The sequence below is a fragment of the Falco rusticolus genome, chromosome 5 (genome assembly GCF_015220075.1).
Source record: "Falco rusticolus isolate bFalRus1 chromosome 5, bFalRus1.pri, whole genome shotgun sequence".
Classification (NCBI taxonomy): Eukaryota; Metazoa; Chordata; class Aves; order Falconiformes; family Falconidae; genus Falco; species Falco rusticolus.
The window spans coordinates 84,112,076-84,136,889 of record NC_051191.1 but is presented as its reverse complement, the minus strand read 5'-3'; the positions used below and the strand labels follow the sequence as shown (position 1 = coordinate 84,136,889).

General features: G+C 46.0%; 1 protein-coding gene across 3 annotated transcripts; it reads left to right on the top strand.

The window, feature by feature from the left end:
• The first annotated feature begins 18 nt into the window (after positions 1–18).
• On the top strand, positions 19–10,109 carry FOXM1 (forkhead box M1). Of its 3 annotated transcripts, none has more exons than XM_037389984.1 (9): positions 19–116; positions 1,678–2,274; positions 3,382–3,530; positions 3,749–3,979; positions 4,364–4,492; positions 4,975–5,019; positions 5,977–6,055; positions 7,653–7,834; positions 8,953–10,109. In XM_037389984.1, exons 2-9 carry the CDS (start codon positions 1,710–1,712, stop codon positions 9,994–9,996), a joined length of 2,424 nt encoding a protein of 807 aa, XP_037245881.1. In that variant the 5' UTR covers positions 19–116; positions 1,678–1,709; the 3' UTR covers positions 9,997–10,109. The 3 variants fall into 3 exon arrangements, with proteins under 3 accessions (XP_037245881.1, XP_037245879.1, XP_037245882.1); XM_037389982.1 differs by having other exon boundaries at positions 4,972–5,019; XM_037389985.1 differs by lacking the exon at positions 4,975–5,019.
• Positions 10,110–24,814: the final 14,705 nt, after the last annotated feature.

The following is a 24,814-nucleotide window of genomic DNA, read 5'->3' as shown; positions in this document are numbered from 1 at the left end:
GAGTCGCCGGGCGCCAAATTCAAACCGGGAACCGACCGCTCCGGCCAGCGGCGGCGGAGCCCGGAAGCGCCCGAGTTGCCGCCCCCGCCCCGTACCCCCGCCTGGCCGGGGAGGTGGTGAGTCGCCATCCGCACCCGGCCCCGGCCCCGCCGCAGCCTCCCTGTACCCGGTGCCTCCCCGCAGGGGGCAGCGGCAGGGGCCGCGCTGAGAGCGCAGTGCAGCTGGGAGAGAGAGAGGTCTAGGCCCGGGCCGGGGCGGGGGGCCTGGGGAGCACCGGGGCGAGGCGGCAGGGCCGGGGTTGGAGCGGGTGAAGGAGCCAGGAGGCCTTTAGCGCACCCCCACCCCCGCCCCACCACCGCCACCTCCGGTGCCCTGCGCACGCAGCGCTGCGCCTGGGCTGGGGGCAGCGGCTGGAGGCCTGAGGAAGCGGCTGCTCCCGCGGGGAGTGCGGCCTGTGGGAGCCGGCTGAAGGCGACCCGTGCCGTTGTACGGGGATCCCCCTAAGCTTACAGGGATCCCCCTAAGGGAGGGGAGCAGATGGCAAAGGGCCACGTGTGTGCCTGGGTGCTGCAGTCCCTGGGTGCTGCTGGATGTTCCCGTTGCTGGCTTCCAGCTACGGGGCTGATCCTGAGCGCAGGGCAGCCTGCTCCCTGCACCCAGGGCATCAACTCCGGGTTTATCTGCTGCACTCTTTCTGATTTGTATCTATGGAGGTGATTCCTACTGAGAATCTTCTTGCTTAGTAGCTGGCCCAGTCAAGTCTACCGATGCAAAAGGCCTTTTTTTTTTTTTTTTTTTTTAATTTGTTTCTATTCTGTCTGCCATCCCTAATGATAAGCAATAAGTACAATTTGTGTATTCTTGTTCTGCGTGTAGTTTGCTGCAAGTGATAGCCTCTGCTGAATTCTTGAATGGCATGATATTTGTAAGTGGTATTCTCAGAAGGGGCACACTGCATCTTACCCTGAAAGCAGTATGTCTGAATTTCATCTCCTCTGCTTTCTGCTTTAAATTGTCTGTTGTCTAAAAATCTGCCGTTTAAATTGTACGCTGCCCAATGACAAATTTATCTGGCTCTTGACAAATGCTCAGGAGGAATGACTAAAGCATTTACTTCACATTTATTTTAAAGTGCGTAACTTCTGGTACATTTATAGTGTGTCTTTGAAGTGTTCAGGGCAATCTCTGCTTGCCAGGTCTTAAACCATCTGCTAAACTCCCTTTTCTCTCAGGTTGTGTGATCTGCTGGTTACAGGAATGAGATAAAAGAATCAGGACTGCTATTTCTATGTTCTAGCTTCTTTTCCCTCCAGCTTGCTGGGTGATACTGGTCAAGTTACTTTACATCTAAGTCTTAGTCTTCCTTTCTGTAAAGCACATATACATGTTTTCATCATTATTATGCAGTCTGTGGCTCCCAGCTTGTGATGCAAATTATCTACTCTGCAAATATTGGTCCTGTCCAGCTTACACAAGGTGTGGATAAAGGAGATACAGTACTATTCTCCAGTGGCTGCATCAGTTTTATTAAATGCTTTAATTTTTTATTTTCCTTCCTTGTTTCTAGCTTTGCAACAAGCAAGAATGTGAGCTCTGTGGGAGGCCTGTGGTGATTTGCTGCACCTTCCCTGGCTGTTCTGCCCTCTGCATTCTTATGTTGTATCTTTTGTTTTGCAGGATTTGTTATTGTCCCTTTCAATGGAGCGTGGATGTATAGATCAATAATGAGGACCAGCCCTCGCAGGCCCTTAATTCTCAAAAGACGGAAACTGGCCCTCCCACAGAAGGATGCATCCAGTACTTCAGCAAGAAATGAGAACAGTGGTCAAGATGAAAAGACTCCTAAGCAGGAGCACAGCCAGGAGGACCATCACAACAGCCAACCCAGAGACAAAATGGACTGTGGTCTGCAGAAATTCCCAGCAGGAATAAAGATAATTGACCATCCTACCATGCCCAACACACAAGTGGTGGCCATCCCTACAAACGCTGATATCCAGAGCATCATAGAAGCACTAACAGCAAAAGGAAAAGAATGTGGCAACAATGGGCCCAACAAGTTCATTCTCATCAGCAGTGGGGGCACGTCCCGTTCAACAGGTCCAACACCATCCCAACATCTCCCATCAGAGAAGAAACCCAGTGCAGCAACCAAGGCTACAGATGATCAAGAAAGACAGAAGAATGTTACAGACACCCCTGGTCTTGCAGGAGGGATAACGCTCCAGCATTCAGGAGCTGATTCTGCAGTTGCACAGGAACAGGAGAGCAACAGTATGTAATGTTTACTTTTTTTTCTTCCTTTTTTCCATTTTTTCCCCCCCTGACAGATAGACAAAGAGATGTGAAGTGGGCCAATGAGTGTAGTGCTTGGATCTCAGTACGTAGTAATGAAAACTATTTCATTAATTACAAGCTAGCTATGGATTTGATTCTAATAACTTGCATTGTTATGCGTATGTTGCGAATCTGACAGATCTTAGTGGATATATTTTTGGTGGAAGACATGGCATATAAAGGTATACAGCAAAGCATAACTTTAGTGCTAGGAAAAAAGAAGGGCTGGCTTGAGGAAATCAAACCTGGAAGAACAAAAGACTTATTTTTATTTAGCAAAAGAGTGATGGCTGGATTCAAGACTAACATAGTCAGTGGCAAAACACACCTGCCTGGAGTTTTGAAAAAGAGATGATTCCCATCCTTTAATAACTAAGTGACAAGTTTATTTCCTACTTGGCCGTCTCATGAAGCTGCTGAATAAATGTTAAGTAGGATGGATTTTACTTTGAAGCACTGCTCAGTCAAATTTGTATTTGCAACTTAGAACGGCTATGTAGTTTTTGGGCTGTAATAGATCTTATCTTGTACTATCTGACAGGAACCCATAGACAGCTGCAATAGCTGCATTGCTACAACCAGCCTCACCAGAAATAACAAAACTGTGTTAGTTTTCACTGCTGCAGTTCAAAAACCTGGAGATATCTGAGCTTCTGACTTGGGTCTTATACTAGGTCTTTCAGCTGAAGTTTGTACCACCTTCCTTGGTCTCTGCATACTAGATCCATCCTTTTACTAAAAATACTTGAATTCTTGAAGTACTGGATCAATATTGTCTTGTTTTCATTGAGAGCAATGTCTGGTTTGAATGCTTTTAAGGCTGCTGCTCTTTTCAGAAATTGGACAGATTCACATGAAATCAGGAATTCAAGGTTCAATTCCTTCCACAAGAAACATTAGCATTGCAATAGCACCTTGTGCCTGTCTTGAGGCAGGGATACCTCTTTTAGAAGTGTGACTAGTGCCTTCCTTTTGGCACTTGAGATAAAGGGGAAAGAGGGGTACTTGTGAGTAAGCGGAGCTATGGGCTTGTTATCCCAACAGGCAGTGGCGAGACAATGAGCTCAGTGTTGGACAATAGTCTCACTAACATCCAGTGGCTGGGGAAGATGAGATCTGATGGGCTAAGTCCCTGTTCTGTGAAGCAAGACATGGAGAAAGAGAACCAGATGCCTCTGCAGGAAAGAATCAAGGTAAGTAGGAGAAGACAACAGAGCATGTGCTAAAACTTTTGATAGGGAAGTAATCCATATGGATCAGAAGACTTGCTAGAACTAGGCATCATCATCTCTAAGTAGCCCGACTTTGACCTTTACTCATTTGAATAGCAGAACCTGGGGATCCAGGGATGTTCTATGGCCCTTCTTGTCAGCTTTGTGATCACTCGTGTATCATTCCTTCTGTTTCTCAGACTGAAGAAGATGCTCCTGCTGCTGCAATTCCTGCTGCTGCAATTCCTACTGCTGCCGCCGCTTCTTCATGGCAGGATTCAGTATCCCAACGACCTCCTTACTCCTACATGGCCATGATCCAGTTTGCCATCAACAGCACTGAGAAGAAGCGTATGACTCTGAAGGACATCTATACCTGGATTGAGGATCATTTCCCATATTTTAAACATGTGGCTAAGCCAGGCTGGAAGGTAACAAGTGGGCCTGTAAGTTGCTGTGGGCCACAGGGTGATATAAGCCTTCTGGATGCAAACATAAAGTCGTTCCCCAGCCTGCAGAGCAAGGTGGAAATTAAACACCCCACCTCAAATACACTCTCATTCCAAATGTTCCCTGTTCCCTTAGGCAAGATGGTGGGATGTTTGATCACTGGAGTAAGAGTAGGGAGCTCAAGAGTAAATAGATTAAGAAACTGATGACAGGGTTGGCTGGGTATGCAGTGAATATGAAGGTCCATGTTATCTACACATTGGAATGTAATCCCTCTGCCAGGGCAGTCACATCTGAGGTAGGCCTTGCTGTGCTGATAACAAAACAACTGCTTTTCAACCTCCTCCTTGCTCCTTTCTCCCCAGAACTCCATTCGGCACAACCTGTCCCTTCATGATATGTTTGTCCGTGAGACATCTGCTAATGGTAAAATCTCATTCTGGACTCTACACCCTGGTGCAAACCGTTGCCTAACATTGGACCAGGTATTTAAGGTGAGTGTCTCATGCAAAGAAAATGGGACAGACTATCCAGTTTGAAAATGCCACGCTAGCCAGATGCTTGAAAGAAAAGGTACTGTGTCTGTGCATATAAACTGGAGCTTCTGTGGGATGCATTTATCCTTCAGGTGGTGTGCCAAATGTAATAGTGAGCTTGTGCAACTTCTTTCCATGAGCCTGATTCAAATTCCTAGTGAGAAGCTTTCCACTGAAGTCAACTAGGAATTCCTATGCTGTTTGATTAGACAGTCGTAGGACGGAATGCCCCTGTTGCAGCTAAGTACCATTCTCTGGGAGAAACAAAGCTTTTGTCTGGTATAGGTGTATTTAGACTCTTCTCTGTTTTCTGCAGTGGGCGGGCAGATTGACTCTTGTTTGCTCACATTATGGGAGTTTTTAAGATGTCCCATTTGTTCCCCCCATTGGTTGATAACTTCATCTTATTTTTCTCCCTCTCAATGCCTTGCTGCCAGCAGCCACTGGACTTGGGGTCACCAACATCGCCTGAGCACTCTGAATCAGTAAGACTTACCCTCCAGCTTGGGGCTTGGGCTTCCATTCTGCTCTTGCCAGTGACTGAAGGAAAAGACAAGAGGCTCGGGGAGGGGAGGACTGGGTCACTGCTGCACCTAGTCATACAGCTCCACGCACACCCTTTTTGGGGAAAGGAACCGAGCCAAAGGTTAACTGCCTTCAGGTGATACGATCTCTCTCTAGCTGGTAGAGCTGTACAGCTTTGAGCAACTAGAAGTCTGCTGCTGAAGTAGGCTGCAATGGGCACCAACAGGCTTCAGAAAACAAGCCCAGACAGAGATTTCTGGTAAAATCCTCATCTCCATGGCAGCAGTCCCAATCTGTTCTGGGGCTCAGATTCAGAAAAAAATAGGATCTCTCTGTTGCTTTTTCATTTTGGAACTCAGCTGCATTGTGAGTCTCGGAAGGATGAACCTGTTTGCTGTCTGTCTTATGTTCAGCAGTTTTAACAATGACAGATTTGCAAGCAACCAGTCAAACACTTTTCTGTCACAGCTACAGCCCTGGCCTTCTTTCCATCTGCTTAGACTTCTGATTCCTCTGTTGCTTCTGCTATTGCACTTGAATATCTATCTGGTCTATGGTTTGCATAGAGATCCAATATACAATAAAGCTGTCCTATTCACCTTTCCTTGGGCACTAAGGACACCGAAACCAGGTCACTTTTGCAGTAGAACCCACAGCCAGAGCAGCTCTGTCATGCCATCTCTTTTTTCTACATAACTTTTGGTTGGCAGCTGGCTTTGAGATGGCATGGCTGCAAAACAGCAAGCGGCACAGACCTAGAACCAGCATAGCGCTGGGTGTTAACAGCTGCTCTCTCTATTAGTGCAGCACAGGATTCTGTTTGCACAGTTCTGAATGAGGCAGCAGAATAAAGATGGATTCTTCTGTTTAAAACTCCTTCTTTTCTCCTTCTCTTTCTTATTTCACAATGACTACAGCAGCAAAAGAGACATCTTCCAGATGCCCAGAAGAACATGGGAAGCAACAGCAGCAGCAAAACTGAACCCCAGAATTCACGTGAGTGTCTACATGAGCCTAGGCCAAAAAGAATCAGCCCCATAAATTTGGGGCACTCTCCCAGATTCCCTTAGGATTAAAAATGGAAATTCTTATCCAGGTTTGCTAGCTTTTAGGCTCCCTACAGTCAGGTTTGGAGCTGAAGGTAGTATTGCTATGTCTGAAAGAGAATGTGATGCAGAGACAGAGTGGATGGGTACTCAAGTGGAATGAGAGCAGTGCTTGCCCCAACTTGAGGGCTAGGATCTGTATGAAGAACTATTTTTCTTGTCCATCACAGAATGGTTGGGGTTGGAAGGGACCACTGGAGATCATCTAGTTCAACTCCCTGCTAAAGCAGGTTCACCTAGAGCAGATTGCAGAGGGTCGCATCCAGGTGGGTCTCCAGAGTAAATGTCTCCAGAGAAAGAGACTCCACAACCTCTCTGGGCAGCCAGTTCCAGTGCTCTGTCACCCTCAAGGTAAAGAAGTTCTTCCTCATATTCAGGTGGAACTTCTCGTGTTACAGTTTGTGCCCGTTACCCTTATTCTGTCACTGGGCGCCACTGAAAGGAGGCTGGTCCCATCCTCTCGATACTTGCACTTGAGGCATTTGTAGACATTGGGAAGATCCCCTCTGTCATCTCTTTGCCAGGCTGAACAGGCCCAGCTCTCTCAGCCTTTCCTCCCAAGGGAGATGTTCCAGTCCCCTAAGTCAGCTTTGTAGCCCTCCGCTGGACCCTCTCCAGTAGTTCCCTGTCTCTCTCGAACTGGGGAGCCCAGCGCTGGACACGGCACTCCAGATGCAGCCTCACCAGGGCAGAGCAGAGGGGCAGGATCACCTGCCCTGACCTGCTGGCCACATTCCTCCTAACACACCCTGGGATCCCATTGCCCTCCCTGGCCACCAGGACACACTGCTGGGCCATGGGCAACTTGCTGCCCACCAGGACTCCCAGGTCCTTCTCCACAGAGCCGCCCCCTAGCAGGCCAGCCCCAGCCTGTCCTGGTGCGTGGGGTTGTTCCCCCCCAGGGGCAGGACCTCTGTTGAGCTTCATCAGGTTCCTCTGTGCCCAGCCCTCCAGCCTGCCCAGGTCTCACTGAAGGCAGCGCAGCCTCCTGGTGTGTCAGCCACTCCTCCCAGCTTGGCATCATCGGCAAACTTGCTGAGGGTGCGCCCAGTCCCTTCATCCAGGACACTGATGAAGAAGTTGAACAGGACTGGACCCGGTACTGACCCCTGGGGAACACCAGTAGCTACCGGCCCCCAGCCAGACTGCACTGTTGATCACAACCCTCTGAGCTCTGCCATTCAGCCAGTTCTCAGCCCACCTCACTGTCTGCCCATCTACCCCACGCTGCCTGCGCTTACCTGTGGGGGTGTTACGGGAGACAGTGTCAGAAGCCTCGCTGAGGTCAAGGTAGACAAAACAGCCACTGATCAGGCCCTCTGGCTTGGGATTTGTATCCTCAAAATTAGCAGAGAAGGCAGGTAAGCCTGTGTCTGGTTGGATGTTTATTTTGGGATATTGAGAAGGACTTCCTGTTAGATGCCTGAGTTTCAAGAAGTAGTAGAGGAAGGGCAAGAGGCTAATGTGTCTATTCTTTTCCCTTCCAGGCCGAAAGATGAAGCCTTTGCTTCCTCGCATCAACTCCTACCTGGTTCCAATCCAGTTTCCTTTGAGTCAGCCTCTTGTCTTGCAGCCTTCTATGAAGGTTCCTCTGTCCATGGCACAGGGATCATCACTCAGCAACTCGGAGACTTCTTGGAGCAACAAGCGTGTGCGCATTGCTCCAAAGGTTAGTTTCTTGTTTTCTGAGTGTTATTTTGTTTGATTTTTGGGAGGTGGGGGTGACACCTTTGGGTGGGTGGGTTGTTTTCTATAGCTCTTGATTTCTATGGATCTTGTTCTTCAGGTGGTTCCTTTGTGCATCTTTACTAGGTGTTCTGAAACTAAGCTCACATTAAGGAACTAGCCTGTGACAATCCTTGCTGTCCTTTTCTGTCTCTAGGGCAAATATTACCTGCTGTTGACTTGCTGTAAGGATGTGACTATAACTCACTAGAGGAAGGGGCACTATGGATTGATCAAGACAATTTTTCTCTGCTGCTTGGTTGGGAAGAAAGAAGAATGGGAGAAATGGCTTTGTCCTGCCCCTAAAACATGCAGGGATTTGATAGCTCTGAAGAGACACATAACATAGGGAACTTTTTCTGAAAGAGCATTTATTTGCATGTAGTCTCTTCCCAGAGGTTTTCAGTATGCTGTTTGCTAATTCTGTGAAGCTCCCAGTCATTCTGAGCTCAAGCAAAACAGCTATTAAACAGTCTTTGTTTTGGCATCTTGCTGATTGCTCTTGGATGCTTACACGTTGTAAAGCCTTAACTTCTTCCATCCTGTCTACACTATAATCCCGTTTCCCTGTGCATGCCTGCTGCTTTATGCTCTCTCCTGCTATGACTTGTCTTTGCTCTCTGCTCTTTTTCTTTTGATAACCTTGGGGTTTTTTCTTTTCTTTTTCCTTGGTTTCTGGGAAATCTGTCCTCATTTATTTTTGTTATTCCACTGTTGATAGTGTAAGGAGGAATCAAAGGGGTTATGCTTTTCTGAGCTGAGAAATACTCAGCTCTCGTGCCTGAACTAGAAGCTCCTCGTAGCAGAAGTGCTCTGAAGGGCATGACTTCCAGTCACTTAGCTAAAATCCTTCTCATGTCACCTGTAGGCTTCTTCATATCAGCTTCACACAGAGATCAATCTCTACCTGTTGTTACAGTTACTGCTTTCTGAAGATCCTCCTCTTACCTGTGCTGCTATCCTTAAGTGTCAGTCTTTCTTTCTTCCTTCCACTATCATTTGGATTTTGAGTGGGTTAGATCCTTGCTTACTGACTGCAAATCATATTGTGGTTTTTTGTAGATGTCACTCTCTACAGAAGAGTCATCCTCTTTACCCGTGGCTGCTGTCAAGGAGGAGAGTCAATGTGATGAAGGCTTATTTTCCTCAACCCATTCCCTAAAAGAGAGCAGCTCCCAGCCTGGTGAGGAATCAGCTTCTTTCCCTGGGAGCATCTGTATAAAGGAGGAAGAAGGCTCTCAACTGGATGACTGGCTGTCCCCATCTGCCTCAGCCCTAACAGTAAAGGAAGAGTCAGGCTTGTTCCTTCCAGTCTCATCCACAAAGGAGAAAAAACAATTCACCATGCTGAAGTCACCATCTAAGGGTGTTTCTGACACATTAGTTATAAAGAGGCGGGAAATGGGCAGATCCAGAAGGAAACAACGCCTAGCACTGCCTTGCTCAGAAGAGCCTGTCCTTGTTTTGCCAGAAAACAATGGCTTTGACCCTTTCCGGTTAGGGGTAGACCACCCCTTCCTGCAGGAAAGCCATCCTCTTGAGAACGTGTCACAGCTCAGCTTCTCGCAGGGGGAAGAAGGGCCCTTTAAAACACCTGTCAAGGAGACATTCACCAAATTGCCAGTTTCTTCCACACCCAGCAAAGCCTCAGCAGCTACTGCCTCCCCACTGGGGGGCCTTGACCCCTGGAAGTCTGCATCCTTACCCAGGGGAAGTCAAGAGCTGGACTTCAGCCCAGTGAGAACCCTTCAGCTGCCATTCTCGCCTCTCCAGGAGAACCAGGACTTGCTGGGTTTTAATAGCACGCCCCTTAAAAATCTCTTTTCTGAGTCACCTCGGGAACTGCTCAATACAGAATCCAGTGACGTGACACATGCCCCCCTCATGAGCTCTCCAGCTTTAATTTGTGAGTCTACTAAGCAATCATCTGTTGAACTGCCAGCCTCTGGCTTTACTGAAAACCGGTCACTCATGGAGGGCCTTATCTTGGACACTATGAATGACAGTCTGAGCAAAATCCTTCTAGATATCAGCTTTCCTGGTCTTGAGGATGCAAACTTAGGAACAGACATTAGTTGGTCTCAGCTTATACCTGAACTGAAGTAAACTGGCCTGATAATTTAATTTGGCCTGTTTCTGATATTACAGAGTCACAGAATGGTTGGGGTTGGAAGGGACCTCTGGAGATCATCTCGTTCAAACCCCTGCTAAAGCAGGTTCACCTAAAGCAGATTGCAGAGGGTCACATCCAGGTGGGTTTTGAACATCTCCAGAGAAAGAGACTCCACAACCTCTCTGGGCAGCCAGTTCCAGTGCTCTGTCACCCTCAAGGTAAAGAAGTTCTTCCTCATATTCAGGTGGAACTTCTCGTGTTACAGTTTGTGCCCGTTACCCTTATTCTGTCACTGGGCTCCACTGAAAGGAGGCTGGTCCCATCCTCTCGATACTTGCACTTGAGGCATTTGTAGACATTGGGAAGATCCCCTCTGTCATCTCTTTGCCAGGCTGAACAGGCCCAGCTCTCTCAGCCTTTCCTCCCAAGGGAGATGTTCCAGTCCCCTAAGTCAGCTTTGTAGCCCTCCGCTGGACCCTCTCCAGTAGTTCCCTGTCTCTCTCGAACTGGGGAGCCCAGCGCTGGACACGGCACTCCAGATGCAGCCTCACCAGGGCAGAGCAGAGGGGCAGGATCACCTGCCCTGACCTGCTGGCCACGTTCCTCCTAACGCACCCTGGGATCCCATTGCCCTCCCTGGCCACCAGCACACACTGCTGGGCCATGGGCAACTTGCTGCCCACCAGGACTCCCAGGTCCTTCTCCGCAGAGCCGCTCCCCAGCAGGCCAGCCCCAGCCTGTCCTGGTGCGTGGGGTTGTTCCCCCCCCAGGGGCAGGACCTCTGTTGAGCTTCATCAGGTTCCTCTGTGCCCAGCCCTCCAGCCTGCCCAGGTCTCACTGAAGGCAGCGCAGCCTCCTGGTGTGTCAGCCACTCCTCCCAGCTTGGCATCATCTGCAAACTTGCTGAGGGTGCGCCCAGTCCCTTCATCCAGGACACTGATGAAGAAGTTGAACAGGACTGGACCCAGTACTGACCCCTGGGGAACACCAGTAGCTACCGGCCCCCAGCCAGACTGCGCTGTTGATCACAACCCTCTGAGCTCTGCCATTCAGCCAGTTGTCAGCCCACCTCACTGTCTGCCCATCTACCCCACGCTGCCTGCGCTTACCTGTGGGGGTGTTACGGGAGACAGTGTCAGAAGCCTCGCTGAGGTCATGGTATACAACATCCACTGCTCTCTCCTCATCTACCCAGCCAGTCACTCCATCATAGAAGGCCATCTGGTTGGTTAGGCCTGATTTCTCCTTGCTGACTTTCAGGATGAGCTGTCCCATCACCTTTCCCGGGATGGAGGTAAGGATGAGCGTCCTGTAGTCCTGAGTCCTCCTTGCCGTTTTTGAAGACTGGAGAGACTCTGACTTTCCTTCAGTACTCGGGCACCTCTCCTGTTCTCCATGACCTTTGAAAGGTGATGGAGAGTGGTTTGGCAATAACGTCTGCCAGGTCCCGCAGCACTCGGGGATGCATCCCATCGGGGCCCACGGATTTGTGGGTGTCAGGTTTGCTTACATGATGTCTAATGTGGTCCTCCAGAACCAAGGGAAAAATCTTCCTTTTCCCAGACTTTCTCTCTTGCCTCCAGGGTCTGGGAAACTGGCGAGCCAGCCTGGGCAGTGAAGATGGAAGCAAAGAAGGCATTCAGTAACTTTGCAGTCCCTATGTCCTTCACCACCAGGGCACCCACCTCATTCAGCAACAAGTGCACATTTTCCCTAGTCATCCTTTTCCTGCTGATGTACTTGAAGAAGCCTTTCTTGTCCTTGACCTCCCTCACCACACGTAATTCCATATAGACCTTGGCCTTCCTCATCACCTCTCTGCACTCTGCTTTTCTGAGATCCGTTCACATAGTCTAAGACGACTGTCTGCTTTTGACTAATTCCCACGTCCAGGGGAACAGAGGGCATTGTTGACTCCTGCTAAGCTGGGAGACGGGCCCATTGGCTGCTTTAAGCTCCCTTTATAAGCTGCAATAGACTTTATGTGGAGCAAGATAGAACCTCTCTTACCTTGTGCTAGTGATGAGAGTCCCCGGAGAGAGGCTGTCGAGGGAACATTTAGTTGGGCCTGAACAGCATTTGCTGCTCAAGGTATCGGAGGAAATGGATGCACCCCTCAGTTATGGACAACAGGAAAGAGCCTGGGAACCTTCTCCCAGCTCCGTCCTTATTTCCTTTCACTTTGTTCTCCTATTACTTAGTAACTTCTGTGTAGTTTCAATGGCTGTAAATACTGTACATTCCTTAAATTAGCCCTTAATTATAATAATAATAATAATTTTATTCTTGTAGGGTTATGGGATCGTTTGGGCTGGTAAAGAGTTTCACTTGGAGTGTTGTCCTTGTGTTCCACATCTCCTATATTATTCTACTCTAGGTGAAAGCCCACAATACTTTTTTTTTTAAATTATTATTCTGTGACTTCAGAAACACATTGGTCTAGGCTGTTCTGAAGGTTGCTGGGTCAAAGATCTGAAAAATCACCTCGCTGTGACTCAAGTCAAACTAAAACAGATTATCTGCATTGCAGCATAAAGTCTTGGTTTGGCTTCCTTTTCCCAGGCTGGAATGGGGAAGAGCTTGGATCAAGCTATATAGCTCTTCTGGTTCCAGCGTCCTATTATGTACCTAGAGGACTAGGTAAAGTCACTGTTGCAGTAAGATGGTTAAAGCTACCCTCATTACAATCATCAATTGAAAATGTAAAAAAGAACCTATAAAGCATATTCTGATATTTCCACTGAAAAGACCTCTGGAATCCCAAGGTGTGTTTCTCTTGGTGCAATAGGATAACTCATCCCAATTCTTTATAACTCATGTCAAAAAGAGGAAATTGTCATGGAAAAGACCTGATTCTTCTGCTTACAGACAAACGATGGTTCGTGTATCTACGTACTCAATAAAGGTTCTGTGGGAACACAGCTGAGTATTGTCTTTACAAGTCAGAAACATGCTAACTTAGTCTAAAACATCAGAACACCACCAGCAGACTAGTTTCTGTATTTTGTAAATGCAAAACAAGTCTCACTCAAAAATCTGGTTTCCTGCCTTCCCCTATAAAGAAACCAGATTTAGATGTGTGTGGTTTTCAGAACCACAGTTCTCTTGTGTGCTTGTTAGAGGTTATTTGCCCTCAGAAGATGTTTCAAGCACTTTGTGTTGATGATTATTATTTCAGTTTTTCTGGGGAGGAATATTGGACCTTGATCTGCATTTCTGTCTGCCCAGCACAAATGACTGCTCAGCTTGAGGCCAACAGTGAAAAATATTTTACTAAGCTACCATGTGAATTTTGGACCAGAATATTTTTGTCAGTGATTAGAAGTTCCATCACTTCTGATTGAGTCTCAGGGTTTCCTTGCCTCTAAACAAGAAATAAGAAAGGACTTCAGAAAGCTTTAGGACTAAGAACTGTTGGGTGCTAGCAGCCTTTTAAGTGTATTTTGTTTAGGATTGATTTGTCAATACTGCCTGTGAGGGCAGGAGGTCTTGATTCCTTCTTTGCTAATGTCATCTAGTAAGGACTTCATGTTGTCCAGCCTGGATTGAAATAATTTTCTGATCAGGAAATCATAACAGACTGCTGTGAAAACCCATCAAGGCTACAGAGCACATCCGTCTTCAGGGAGGAGAGCGGAGGGGAAAGCTGTAAACCTAGATCTAGGCTCAGGGGGAAGAAGAGATGCAGACAGGAGGTAAGATCGTGGTCATGAGGCTGCAGAAGAGGCCCACTTTGTGGTTTCTGGCACGCTTTCTGCTAGTACAAGTTACGCAGCTGTCAACACTCTACTTGGGTTTCTCAAGATACCCTATCTCCCTTTCGCCTCGCTTCTTGCTCCTCAGAGGGTGTGTGCACACAGTTGACATCCAAGAGCCAGCTAAGGATCACGTCTCCAGTAAATTATTAAATGTTCTTGTCCTTGGGATGATGGGATGCTGTCAATTCCAGGTGAGTAATCCCTTGCTGTCCCTGTCAGCTGAGGTGCTTTGATGGCCACCTCATATATTTTGAACATAGTTGTGCCGAAGATTAGTCTCCCCTCCTGCTAAATATTCCAGTGGGAGCCCTGCTAGAGGGCAGTTACATTAAAAAAGGTGGGGGGAACAACAGAAACAATCCCATTAAGCAGCCCTACCTACTGTTCCCACAGCAGATTTCCCAGAGTTTTGCCCAATCTAATTCCAAGTCTACTCGGTGAGGATTTCATCACAGCCCTCAGGAAGACGACTTCATTTCTCTCCATCTGTAAGTGCCCGACAGTCTGCCCAGATCCTTTCCTTGATTTCATCCTAAGTTGTACAAAAAGCTCTAAAGCCATCACACCAGCATCTGAGTGACTGCAGCCAGCTTGTTGAAAATTTTAAGTCTTAGCTTCTCGTCCATTCTTTCCCTGCTGGTATTTACTTGTCACTATTTATGGGAATGAGTTGTTGCAGCACATAAACCACTATAAAGAGTTGTTCAGGTCTGGAAGTCTTGGGTATTTGCATCTTTAGCAGTGAGAAGTTTCACATCTCTGTTGTCACAAAGGGCAAAGGATGCTTGCTCTTAATAGCCTGGGCCTAGCACACAGAAGATCCGCAAGATTAAACGGGACCAGGCGTTGGAAGGCAGATTAGCATGGCATGAAGCAGAGAAGTGGGAAGCTGCGCTTCTAATTGCTCAGCAAAGCAGCTGTTTGGAGGATGTCACATTAAACTGGTGGTTTGTTGCTGATGATCGTTGCTTAGGTATCCTGTATTTGAACAACTGGGCTGTTCAGGGGTGTCATTCCTCAGGAGTGAAGAGTCAGACAAGTAAGACAGCTGGAACCCAAGCACTTTGTACTTCTGGGCAAGTGCTAGAGGCGTATGCAGTGAGGCCATGGTGGGAACAGTGGGTGCGGGGCTGCAGGGTAGGAGTATTATGTTTGTCATGGACCAAAGCCTTGAACAACAAGATGATGGAGCTGCCAGGTGGAAGTAAAATGCTGTGTAAGAAAAAACCCCAAAAGTATTATTTTGGACCATGGGGAGCCAATTACTGAACTTGAGGTACATGGGCAGAGCAGGGAGTCGAATGAGCAGGACAGAATTCTTCTGCAGTCACGTTGTATGTGTGGTAGAGAACTTTTTGAGCACAAGCCCATCATCCTCTCCATTATGCAAAAACACACATTCAGCTCTCAGAGCTGAGCACCGATATTGCTGTCAGCCTCTGTGCTACAGAAATTAACCGAGTGAAAGAAAGAGAAGTACACATGTCCGAGAACAGAACGCTCTGAACTGTCATTCCCTTTGGACAGATACAGCCTCCAAACAGCAAGAACCAGCCTGCAATCACCCTGTGTTCAGCTCAGCCCAGCTGAACCTGCACTGAAGGACTGCTGGGGCTGGTCTTGACACAGTCCTCATCCCTATTATCAAGGGACAGCACTGAGTCTTACCTTGAGGAAGAGGAGTTGCCTTCTGTCAGCAGCTGGTGAAAAAGTGCTGGGAGACCACACCGGACACCAACCAGAAGACAACAGGGCACTGCAATAAGTCCCAGCAACAACACCCTGTATAGGAGTAGAGCATATATTGAGGTTTTAGGGGGTATGAGGCACTGTATACATGGGACTCAGACAGATGGAAGCATTTCAGTGATTGTATCATAGGTGTGTGTCCGTCCTAGCTCTTGGCACAGACAGAACACGTAAACACAACAGCATTGTCCAATAATAAATATATTGATAACCTCCGCCGGAAAAGACATGCTCCTGCCATGCCTCTGCTTTACAACAGCACAGCTCTTGGGCAACACTACAACAGCAGCAGCATTTCCATAAGAAAAAGCCATGCTTTTCGCTAGTGCCTCCCTCTGCAACCCTTTTCAGTGAGTAACTGTGCATTTTGAAATCAGAGGTTCTCTGGAAATTGCACAGGACCATCTCCTTCTCCTGCACGTGACTGCATCCCCTTCTCCTGCTTGTGAGCAGGTGGAGGGACAGGGCTTACAACCAGCCCCACCAAAAGAATTCTGATCTCCTCGCTGCAGTGGCTCCACCATGTATCTCCATCCTTATTGTTGATCTGGGGCGCTCACTTGAAGCTTCAGTCTGGCTTGGGAATAAGATGGGAAATAGCAAGTCACGCTTGCTCAGCAGGTGACAGCAATGAAGCAGTCTGACAGTGCTGTCAAAGAGCGTCTCTCACAAGAGATTTATGGCTGTAACCAGGTAAAAGGTTTGACTGCCACATGACAGTAATAGCAGGAGGGAAGAACTATTTTTTAAAGAAGAAAGGGAAAAACACAGTTAAGGCTTTGTGAATAAAGATCTTACTTCAGGCATTTGGGATAGGGGTGTCAGGACAGTGTCAAGTTGGCATTCCACAGGACACAAAAGGTGTGTGCAGCATAGGGAGTTCTAACCCAGCAAAGAACTGAAGAGTTGTTAGGTTTGAGAGCAGAGCAACGAAGTAGGCTCAGGACAGAGGAGGTGTACGCAGAGGGAGAAAAGAGACCAGAGAACAGGTATCACCCGTCCCTCTGCAGGCTCAGTATTTGGATTATATTGTAGAGGTGTGATCTCGTAAGATGGTGGATGCCTCCGTCCATCCTCCTCAAGTAAGAACAGATCTACACTTCTTGTCTTCTCATAAACCTGTCGTAGCTCAAGAGCAGGTAGGCACAGTTCTTCACACCCTTTGTGTAGCACCCCCCAGGTCTTCTCTGCGTAATGTGCAGGAGTATCCCAAGGCTGTCCTGGAGTTCTGACAACAGAGCAGGCTGTTTAACACCTTCTAGCCAGTAAAATAAAACACAAAGTCACAATTTTCAAGGGATTTGGGACACGAACCTACAGGGAGCCAGCAGGTGCTGTGGATGCTCAGAAAATTCTGCTCTATTCCTGGCAAGAAGTGCGACAGATGCAAAGGAGAAGGTAATTCTCCTTCAGTAGTTGAGTGTTGTTCCTCCTACTCCATTCTGTCAACTGAAAAGGACTGGATATCCCCTGACACGAGGTGAGTAAAGGTGATTGCCACCTTTTTGCTTTTGCAGCTTGGCTGGTGGAGGAAGAACTCCAGCACTTCCCCGTATGGAGGAAAGGCACTTTGTTTTACAACCCAGCAACCTCCTTGGGAGGGTGTCAGGCTCTCATTTCTACCACAAGGCAGTCTAACTCTCAATAAAGGTGGAAATTCCTTTTTTTTAGTAAAATAATTGATTTTCTCTTTAAAGTCCGTTATGGATTCAGAGAGGGAAATGAGAGGCTTAAAAAATGTGAGCTTGTTCCTGAACAGGAATAGCCTCCCTCCCCCCTCCCGTTTTTCCAGCAGAGGTGAGCTGCAACTGGATGGAAGGATATTCAGGCTATAAGAGTGTTAGCTGCCTGAGATTAAGAAGAAAGTATCGTGCTTCACTACTCATCTCGGACTGGTTGCTTACTTTGATACCAGCAGAGTTCTAGAATGTAAAGGCCATTCATCTGAATTGCTGTCGCAGTTGAAATGACACATTTGTCCTTGAGTTTCAGTTACAACTTTTCTTGGAAAAATAGAGATGATAAATACCCTGATACACAGTTTATCAATACAGGCAAAAGATTGTGCAAAGCAGATTCTATTCCACACCTCAAAATCTGTGGGAAGTCATTATATAAAGCCCACTGGCAAACTGGTTGCTTAGAAGATAAATCATCAGAATTATTTATCCTCCACGTTTGTTTCCTTTTTCTTTCTTTTTTTTTTTTTTTATGTACCCTATTTAAAACCAGAAATATTTAATGACATTATTTAAGGAAGTCAAGCAAAACACTAGGCACAAATGATTGCTCAACTACAGTCAGACGTAGGTGGCTAATGTTCCCTGCTGTTGGTCTCTGCTACCTTCTCATGGATGGATAGGAGGTTGCTGCCAGTAGGGACTTTGGTTATTTAGTAATGTAACTTGTAGAAGGCAAGTTTTGTTATACTCATTTGTGGTTACGAACAAGTGACCAGCTCATTAGAATCAGAACTCTTAAAAATGGACAGGCCAGTTTTCCAACAGGACAAAACCCCTTCATCTTCCCTGGACTTCAGAGGAATCTCTTAATATTGCTATTTTCTATAGAATACTTTTTTTTCCACTACCAATATGATATCCTTTCTGGTGTACTGTATTCTTTCACATTTTATGTATTTGTGTGTGAAGTCTAATAAAGGTAAAGTTTTGGATAATATCATTATACAACAGGCCAGAACTTTCCATCTCAGCTTTGCTTTTCTCATGGAGTAACATGTTTAGATCACCTACCTTTTTTTTTTTGTTCTGAATTCTGAGATTACATGTTTGCCTGTGCACAAAGTTCTTTTGGATCATGGAGCAGTATGAAATTCCAGCTGCAATTTCTATTCTAGATAATGCAGGTATATTGTTAAGCCCTGAAACACTCAACTTAGGTTTAGTTATGTGACTCTTGCAGTATAATCTGTCCTGAGTTATCAACATGCATTTTCCACTTTAAGCTTCGCTTTAGAAAAGCTTTTCTTTGGGGCAGTTAAAGTTTTGCCTGCATAGCTGTTGTTACACACAGAGATGTAACTAGAGGAGGAATTGCTTTGGGCATTGTCAGGTCAACCACACATGAAACTTTAATAAGAATATTGGTCGTCAAGAACTCCATCCTCCTCCGAGGACTACTCTTGTAGGCTGGAAGTGACCATATGTGACCTGTGCTACTGCTGTCTCTCCGTTTAGACACTCTCAGTTCTCTCTTTCTTGGGTTCCCCATGACCACACCGTTTCATCTTTGCTCCATATGCACACCTGTCTTCTCCATTTCTTCCTCTCTTGACAGGGGCCACGTTACAGGTCAGGGCTTGAATGCTGGGAAAAACCATGGTGCGCCACGTGTCAGGTGTCAGTAGTCCTGCCAGGCCTCTGAATAGGGCTTTCATGTTTACAAAGTTTCTGTTGGAAATTGTCTCTCCACAACTTTTCTCCCAAAGTCAAAAAGTGTCTTTACACTTCCCTCCACAACCCCAAGTCTTTACACGCAGACTGGGATCATCCCAAGCCTCCAAACTCCCATCGCACGCACTAGATAATTCTGGAGCACATATGCTTGCCCTTTGTAGACCTTCACCCACTGCCTCTCAGCCCCTCCTCCCATGTTTTACACGTCTTAATCACTCTCTTTTTCTGCTTCACAGGCCACTTGGGACACTTGTCATTCCTTTATGAATTCAAATCACAATGTAGCTTTAAATTTTTGGACAATTACCAGCGTTTGATGTATTTAACATCCAATGATAGCAGGGGGAGAAAGGTTAGGATTGCAGAACTGATACCATAAAGTGCATTGCTTGCAACTTGTGGGATCACTGAAGGTGCTTTCAGCATCAATATACTTTTACAAGTGTTTGCAAATAGTGACATCAATGCCACAGAATGCTCTGATCTCAGGAGCTCCACTCCGTAGCTAAACACTGCCTGACGGCCTGCATTCCACTGTGCATACCCATGGGACTGGCACACCACAATTATAAGAGCTGTTTTGCCCTTTCCCATAGCTGAATCTCAGTTTTGATTTTTTTGATGTCTTTATCAAAATCTTCATTGCTAGAGTCAGAAGATCATGACATAATCTCAGTTGTCATTTAAGTCATGCCAAGGCCTGGCTGTCAAGAATGCAAAGAATGGCTGGGTGATACAGTATATGGATGCAGCCCAAAGGCTAAGAAACCAAAGGAACCCATTATGTATAATTTAAAATAAAATTACTTTGTTAAACCATCGTTGTTATCCATCAAATCCTTGGGGTGATAACACATCCCGGTCTTCCTGTCACTGTATGTGCACTGTGTACATAAAGCTGCTTCTGTACTAGCGGTACTGCTGTGCTGGTGGTTCCATCATAAAATCCTGACCTGTCTGAGCAGGAAATATCCACACCAAATATCAGCCTCAGGTAGAGTTACACTTGTTCTACTGCGGAGTGAAGGGGCAGGGAACACAGGGAATTCAGCTCAAACAGCCCAATTGCTTCTGTAAATGACAGCACAAGAACGTTCTGCTCAGGTGAAACCCCACATATTATAGCAAAAAAAAGACCTAGGGCCTCCCTGCTGTGGAGGGAGTTTGTCAGAGCGTCCTTCTCGGCTTTGATCTATTCTTTTTTTTATGAGCTGAATGAAAATTTTCCAATTTTTGGCTGTTACAAACAGTCTTTAAAAAATTTATTTCACATCCTTAGCAGACGCATGGTTGGCAACTAAACCTTGAGAAGAGATTTGTTCAGTACAGAGTGTGCTCCAGCACAGACATGCTGGAGCGTATGGAGATTTCTCTCTGAACTTGCCCTTCACCACGGCCAGCAGCCAAGCATGGGAACATGAGCTCTCTTGTGCCTTGGGGACTTCTACTGGGCTTCATGGAGCTGACAATAGGAAGGAAGACCTTGATGAGAAGGTGACTCAAAGAGCCAAATGGAGACATAGAATCATTTAGGTTGGAAAAGACCTTTAAGATCATCAAGACCACTCATAAAACTAACACTGCAAGTCCACCACTAAACCATGTCCTTAAGTGCTATGTCTACACATCTTTTAAATACCTCCAGGGATAATGATTCAACTACTTCCTTGGTCAGCCTTTTCCAATACTTGATAACTCTTTCAGGAAAGACTTTTTTCCTAATATTCAATGAAAACCTCCCCTGGCACAACTTGAGGCTGTTTGAGAGAATAAAAGAACAGGAGAAAGTTGGGTAAGGACCATCACAATCACAGATTCATCAGTTCTCAGGTTTAAGGCTGGGGCAAAATGATCAGGTACTGCAGAAAAGCATGAGAGATGTGAAACACAGTTTTCAGGGCCTGGGTTTGACTGTTTTACACAGGGTGAGCCCAGTGCCTTGCACCTGCCAACAAACAGAAAACACAATGTGGAGAAGGTGCTGAACTTAGTCACTAAGTAAGACTGAGCTGGTGTTTCTGGAGAACCAGCCACAACCGCAGCATATCTTTAAAGTTTAGCCAGAGAGCACTGGAGCTTGAATTGCTCTGTTTCTAAATAAAAGTCTGCCTGAACAAGACTGGTGGGCTGCAACACCCTTCAGAGTGGCTGACTCCCCCGAAACTGAGTGTGAGCATCTGAGTAGCCCTGCAACATTAAAACTGCTCCAGTCGAGTTGCTCCCAGAGCATCACATTGCAGCAGCCAGAAACATGCTACAGGCACAAATATACAGGGCTTAGAGTGTGTAGACTGACAAATACACCTGGTTAAAGTGAAGATAGTTAATTGCAGCAAGTTACACTGCTGACTGACGAAGAATTTGACTGATGTCAGTTGCTTTAAGATACGAAGCAAGCCATTTACAAACATGACAGGAAACATCACAGTACACCTAGCAAGTGCTGATAGAAAAGTTTTCCTCAGCATCTGTTGGAGGACTCTAAAAGTAAAACCTGTCCCCAAAAGAAAGGACATTGAAGGCAAGAACAGCCAATGGAGAGATTCTTTATTTTCTGAGGACTACATCTGGGTTTTATTTTGAGCAAAACAAGATCTTCTCTGGTTCTACTGCTAGCTAGGCACAATAGATGGTGGTGTTATTGTTTTGCTTCTGCTGCTGTTGTTTTACATGAAAAAATAAAAAGTTTTGACAGAAGTCCATAGACAGCCACTCAAAGCACCTTGCTAAGACTCTGTAAGTGCTTTTAGTAGTAAGCCCACAGTTATACATACCAAATCAAGCTTTTTGAGGCAACTCTAACAGAGCTTCGGTTTACTGTTTGAGTATTCAGCTTTGAGGACATCCTCTGAAAGGAGTCTTAATGGTGTAAAATTTTCATTATTATTACGGCAGGATACAGAGACTTAAAAAAAAAAAAAGAAAGCCCGTTTTAGTGCATTCTTAGCCTCAAGCGAAGTGGATAATGGAAATACTCTTCTCCCTATGAATAGGAAGTGGAGGGACAGTGAAATGAAAGTAACTACCCAGAGACACAGCCAGGAGACATCTCTGAGACTGCATATTTCCAAGTACTGTGCTGTTGGCCTTAAATACACAACTATCCTTCATCTAAAGCTCTTGCATAATTCTATGGGTAAGCATATTCCTACTGGAAATTATTCTGTATTTAAACATCTTCATGAGCAGAGAAGCTCTGGTATGAGTAAGAGAGTTGCCTTTGCTAATATATACATTAGCACTCTGTAAGAAAAGTGGGTATTCTTTCCACTTGTGAAAACAAAGACAAAGTGAAAACAAAGTCATCTAGTGTAATTCGTGCAGCCATGTAATAGAAGGGTGAATTTTGTCTTGCCTGCTGCGTGACCAGCTGCAGTTCTGTGGCAATGCTGACCATTCCAGACAGACAGAAAAGGTGCCTTTGCGTGCAGCTTTGCTCGAGCAGTGAAATCAATACAGGCAAGACACAAATCACTACAAGCAATATCTAGACAGCAGAAGGAATTCATCTTGGACAACATCATTACAAGTTTGCCACAGTGTTTTCATAAATCTAGCCCATATGGCAGATGACTACAAAGACTTGACCCTAAATTACCTAATTAAGCAAACTATTCTACTTTCTGACTGACCTTACTGGCAAGACACACTTTGCTGTCCAGCAGCTGAGCTAAAATGTTGCATACATCTGAGATGACATTTATCTCAAGGAAACTTGCCAGGCATATTGACAGATATACATACTGTAACCTGGTACTTATTATTTGAAGAATAGGGAGATATTTTATTATCCACATAGACAAACTAGAGGGAATTCAAAGCAGAGGAAGCTTTTTTTTTTTTTTTTCCCCAAATCATATTTTTCAGAGATGGAAGGGGAGAGAGAAGCATGCACAGTTCGTCTGAGTAAGGTTTGTCCTCTCTCATGCCTCCTCTGCGCCATCTGTGCATCCACAGACCGTGCATAGGCTGTGAGAATGCAAGATGAGCAGAAAGTCGTCTCATAGTGATCCTGCACTGGGCCACCACAAGCAGTCTCCTGGCCTTGGCATAGTTGCTGCATCCAGGGGCACTTTTACAGGCACTTGAAGCTCGCTCTACCAAGCTGAGGCAGTGCCTTGGAAACTGGTGTAATGTAGAAACAACCTCTGGGCTGGTTACATTATATGCAGGCTATTGCTGAGCTCTGTAACAGCCCAGGTTGACACAGAAGAGATGTAAAGCTCTTTATCTACAATCCATGCTCCCACCTGCATTGTGTTGGCCCTATAAGAGGACAAAATAATAGTTTCCAAATTGCTGAGAGAAAAATTCAAAGCTGAAGAGAATTCTCTGAGAAGGGAAGAACAAGCTTTAGAAGTTGCAAAAGTAGCAGGAGAATATTTTAAAGAGGAATTATTAGGTTAGGTAAGGCTTCCCACAAGTGAGATACCAGGAAAATCTGTGATGAAAGAACCTCAGCTTCTGAAATTCAAAGTCAAATCAGTGAAAGCCTTCACCAGAGCATCTCCTCAAACAGCTGGGATACTCCCTAACGCTCCCGGCAGAGGGAGATAACATCTTTTACTTTGTCTCATGTTCTTTAACCTGGGAGTTGCTCCTTTCAGCGAAGGAGTCTATTCCTCCCTTTCACTGCTCTGGGTACTGTTCATTAATTTCTTCAACAAAAGAATAGCTGGCTGGAATATCGACCCTCTCCTGCTTCTTGGCTGGGCAAACTGACTACAGGGAAATGCCATTTTTCAGTGCCTTTCCTCAGAAATAAGGGCACTAGTTCTGAATTCTTCAGCGTTTCTCAGACACGGCAGGGGTCAACAGCCACAAACACAGATAAAGTGCTGTGGCTTTGTGGTTAGAAGCTGGAATATTTTCCAGCTCCCCAGAGCTCTCACAGACCTGTAACTGCTTGAGCTAGAAGGCCAAGCTGCTAGCCAGAGCGGGGAGAAAGGTTTTTATCTTTTGAGGAGGTGGAGTGGTTCTTACATCGTCTGAATAGCACCGTCACGCGTCCTGGAAGTATTTCTGTATGAAGGGTGGAGAACAGTAAGGTATAACGGGTTACGATTATTGTATGCTACTGGATCAAAGAAGGAAAGTAATTTCTCAGTGTATATAGGATTCTGTATGAATGTTTTTTTATCTAAATCAGTTTTATTTTTCTAACACAGGCCATTGGTGGGTCATAGGCTATTTTCCAGGGCCTACAAAAGATGACTGGGAAATGCATAGCTACTGGGAATAAGCTTAAATTTGCTGCACTGTGGTCTGGCTATCCATCAGAAAACCTTTAAGAGTGTCCATTCTGCAAAAAACCTGAAAGCACCTAACCTACTTAGTAAATGGGCTCTGTTTAAGAAGAAAAGGACGGAAAAAGTAATAGCCGAATAGAAAAAAAACAGTGACCTAGAACCTAGCATGCCTCTGAAGGAAGAAGATAATACCTTAACTGACTCCACCTCCATCAGAATGCTAGGGGATTTTTGCCAGATCTGGGAACTAAAACACCACAGGATATAAAGAGTTACATGACCTGCTCTTTGGAGCAGAAGGGATGAAGGAGGAGAGAAAGCTTTAAACAATATTTGAAGAATTCTCCCCTTTGAGGCACAAAGAGAGAAATACTTTGTGAGTCAGGGGCCAGGATTAGCTGGTCAGACCCTAAAGGAGGACCACTCAAAACAATGGCTCCAGCAGAGCTGCAAGGCAAAGGATTTTGGATTGGGCTTTGCCAAAATGTGGTGCAAGAACAAATAATAAAGAGTGGTTAGATGCAAGGAGGAACTGGGACTAGGAGCTGTGAGTTCTCTCTCCTCCTCATGCCCACATCCACATCCAAGGTGGGAGACAATCTCATTAGAAATTGTGCAACTCTGCCCGTAGATTTCAAG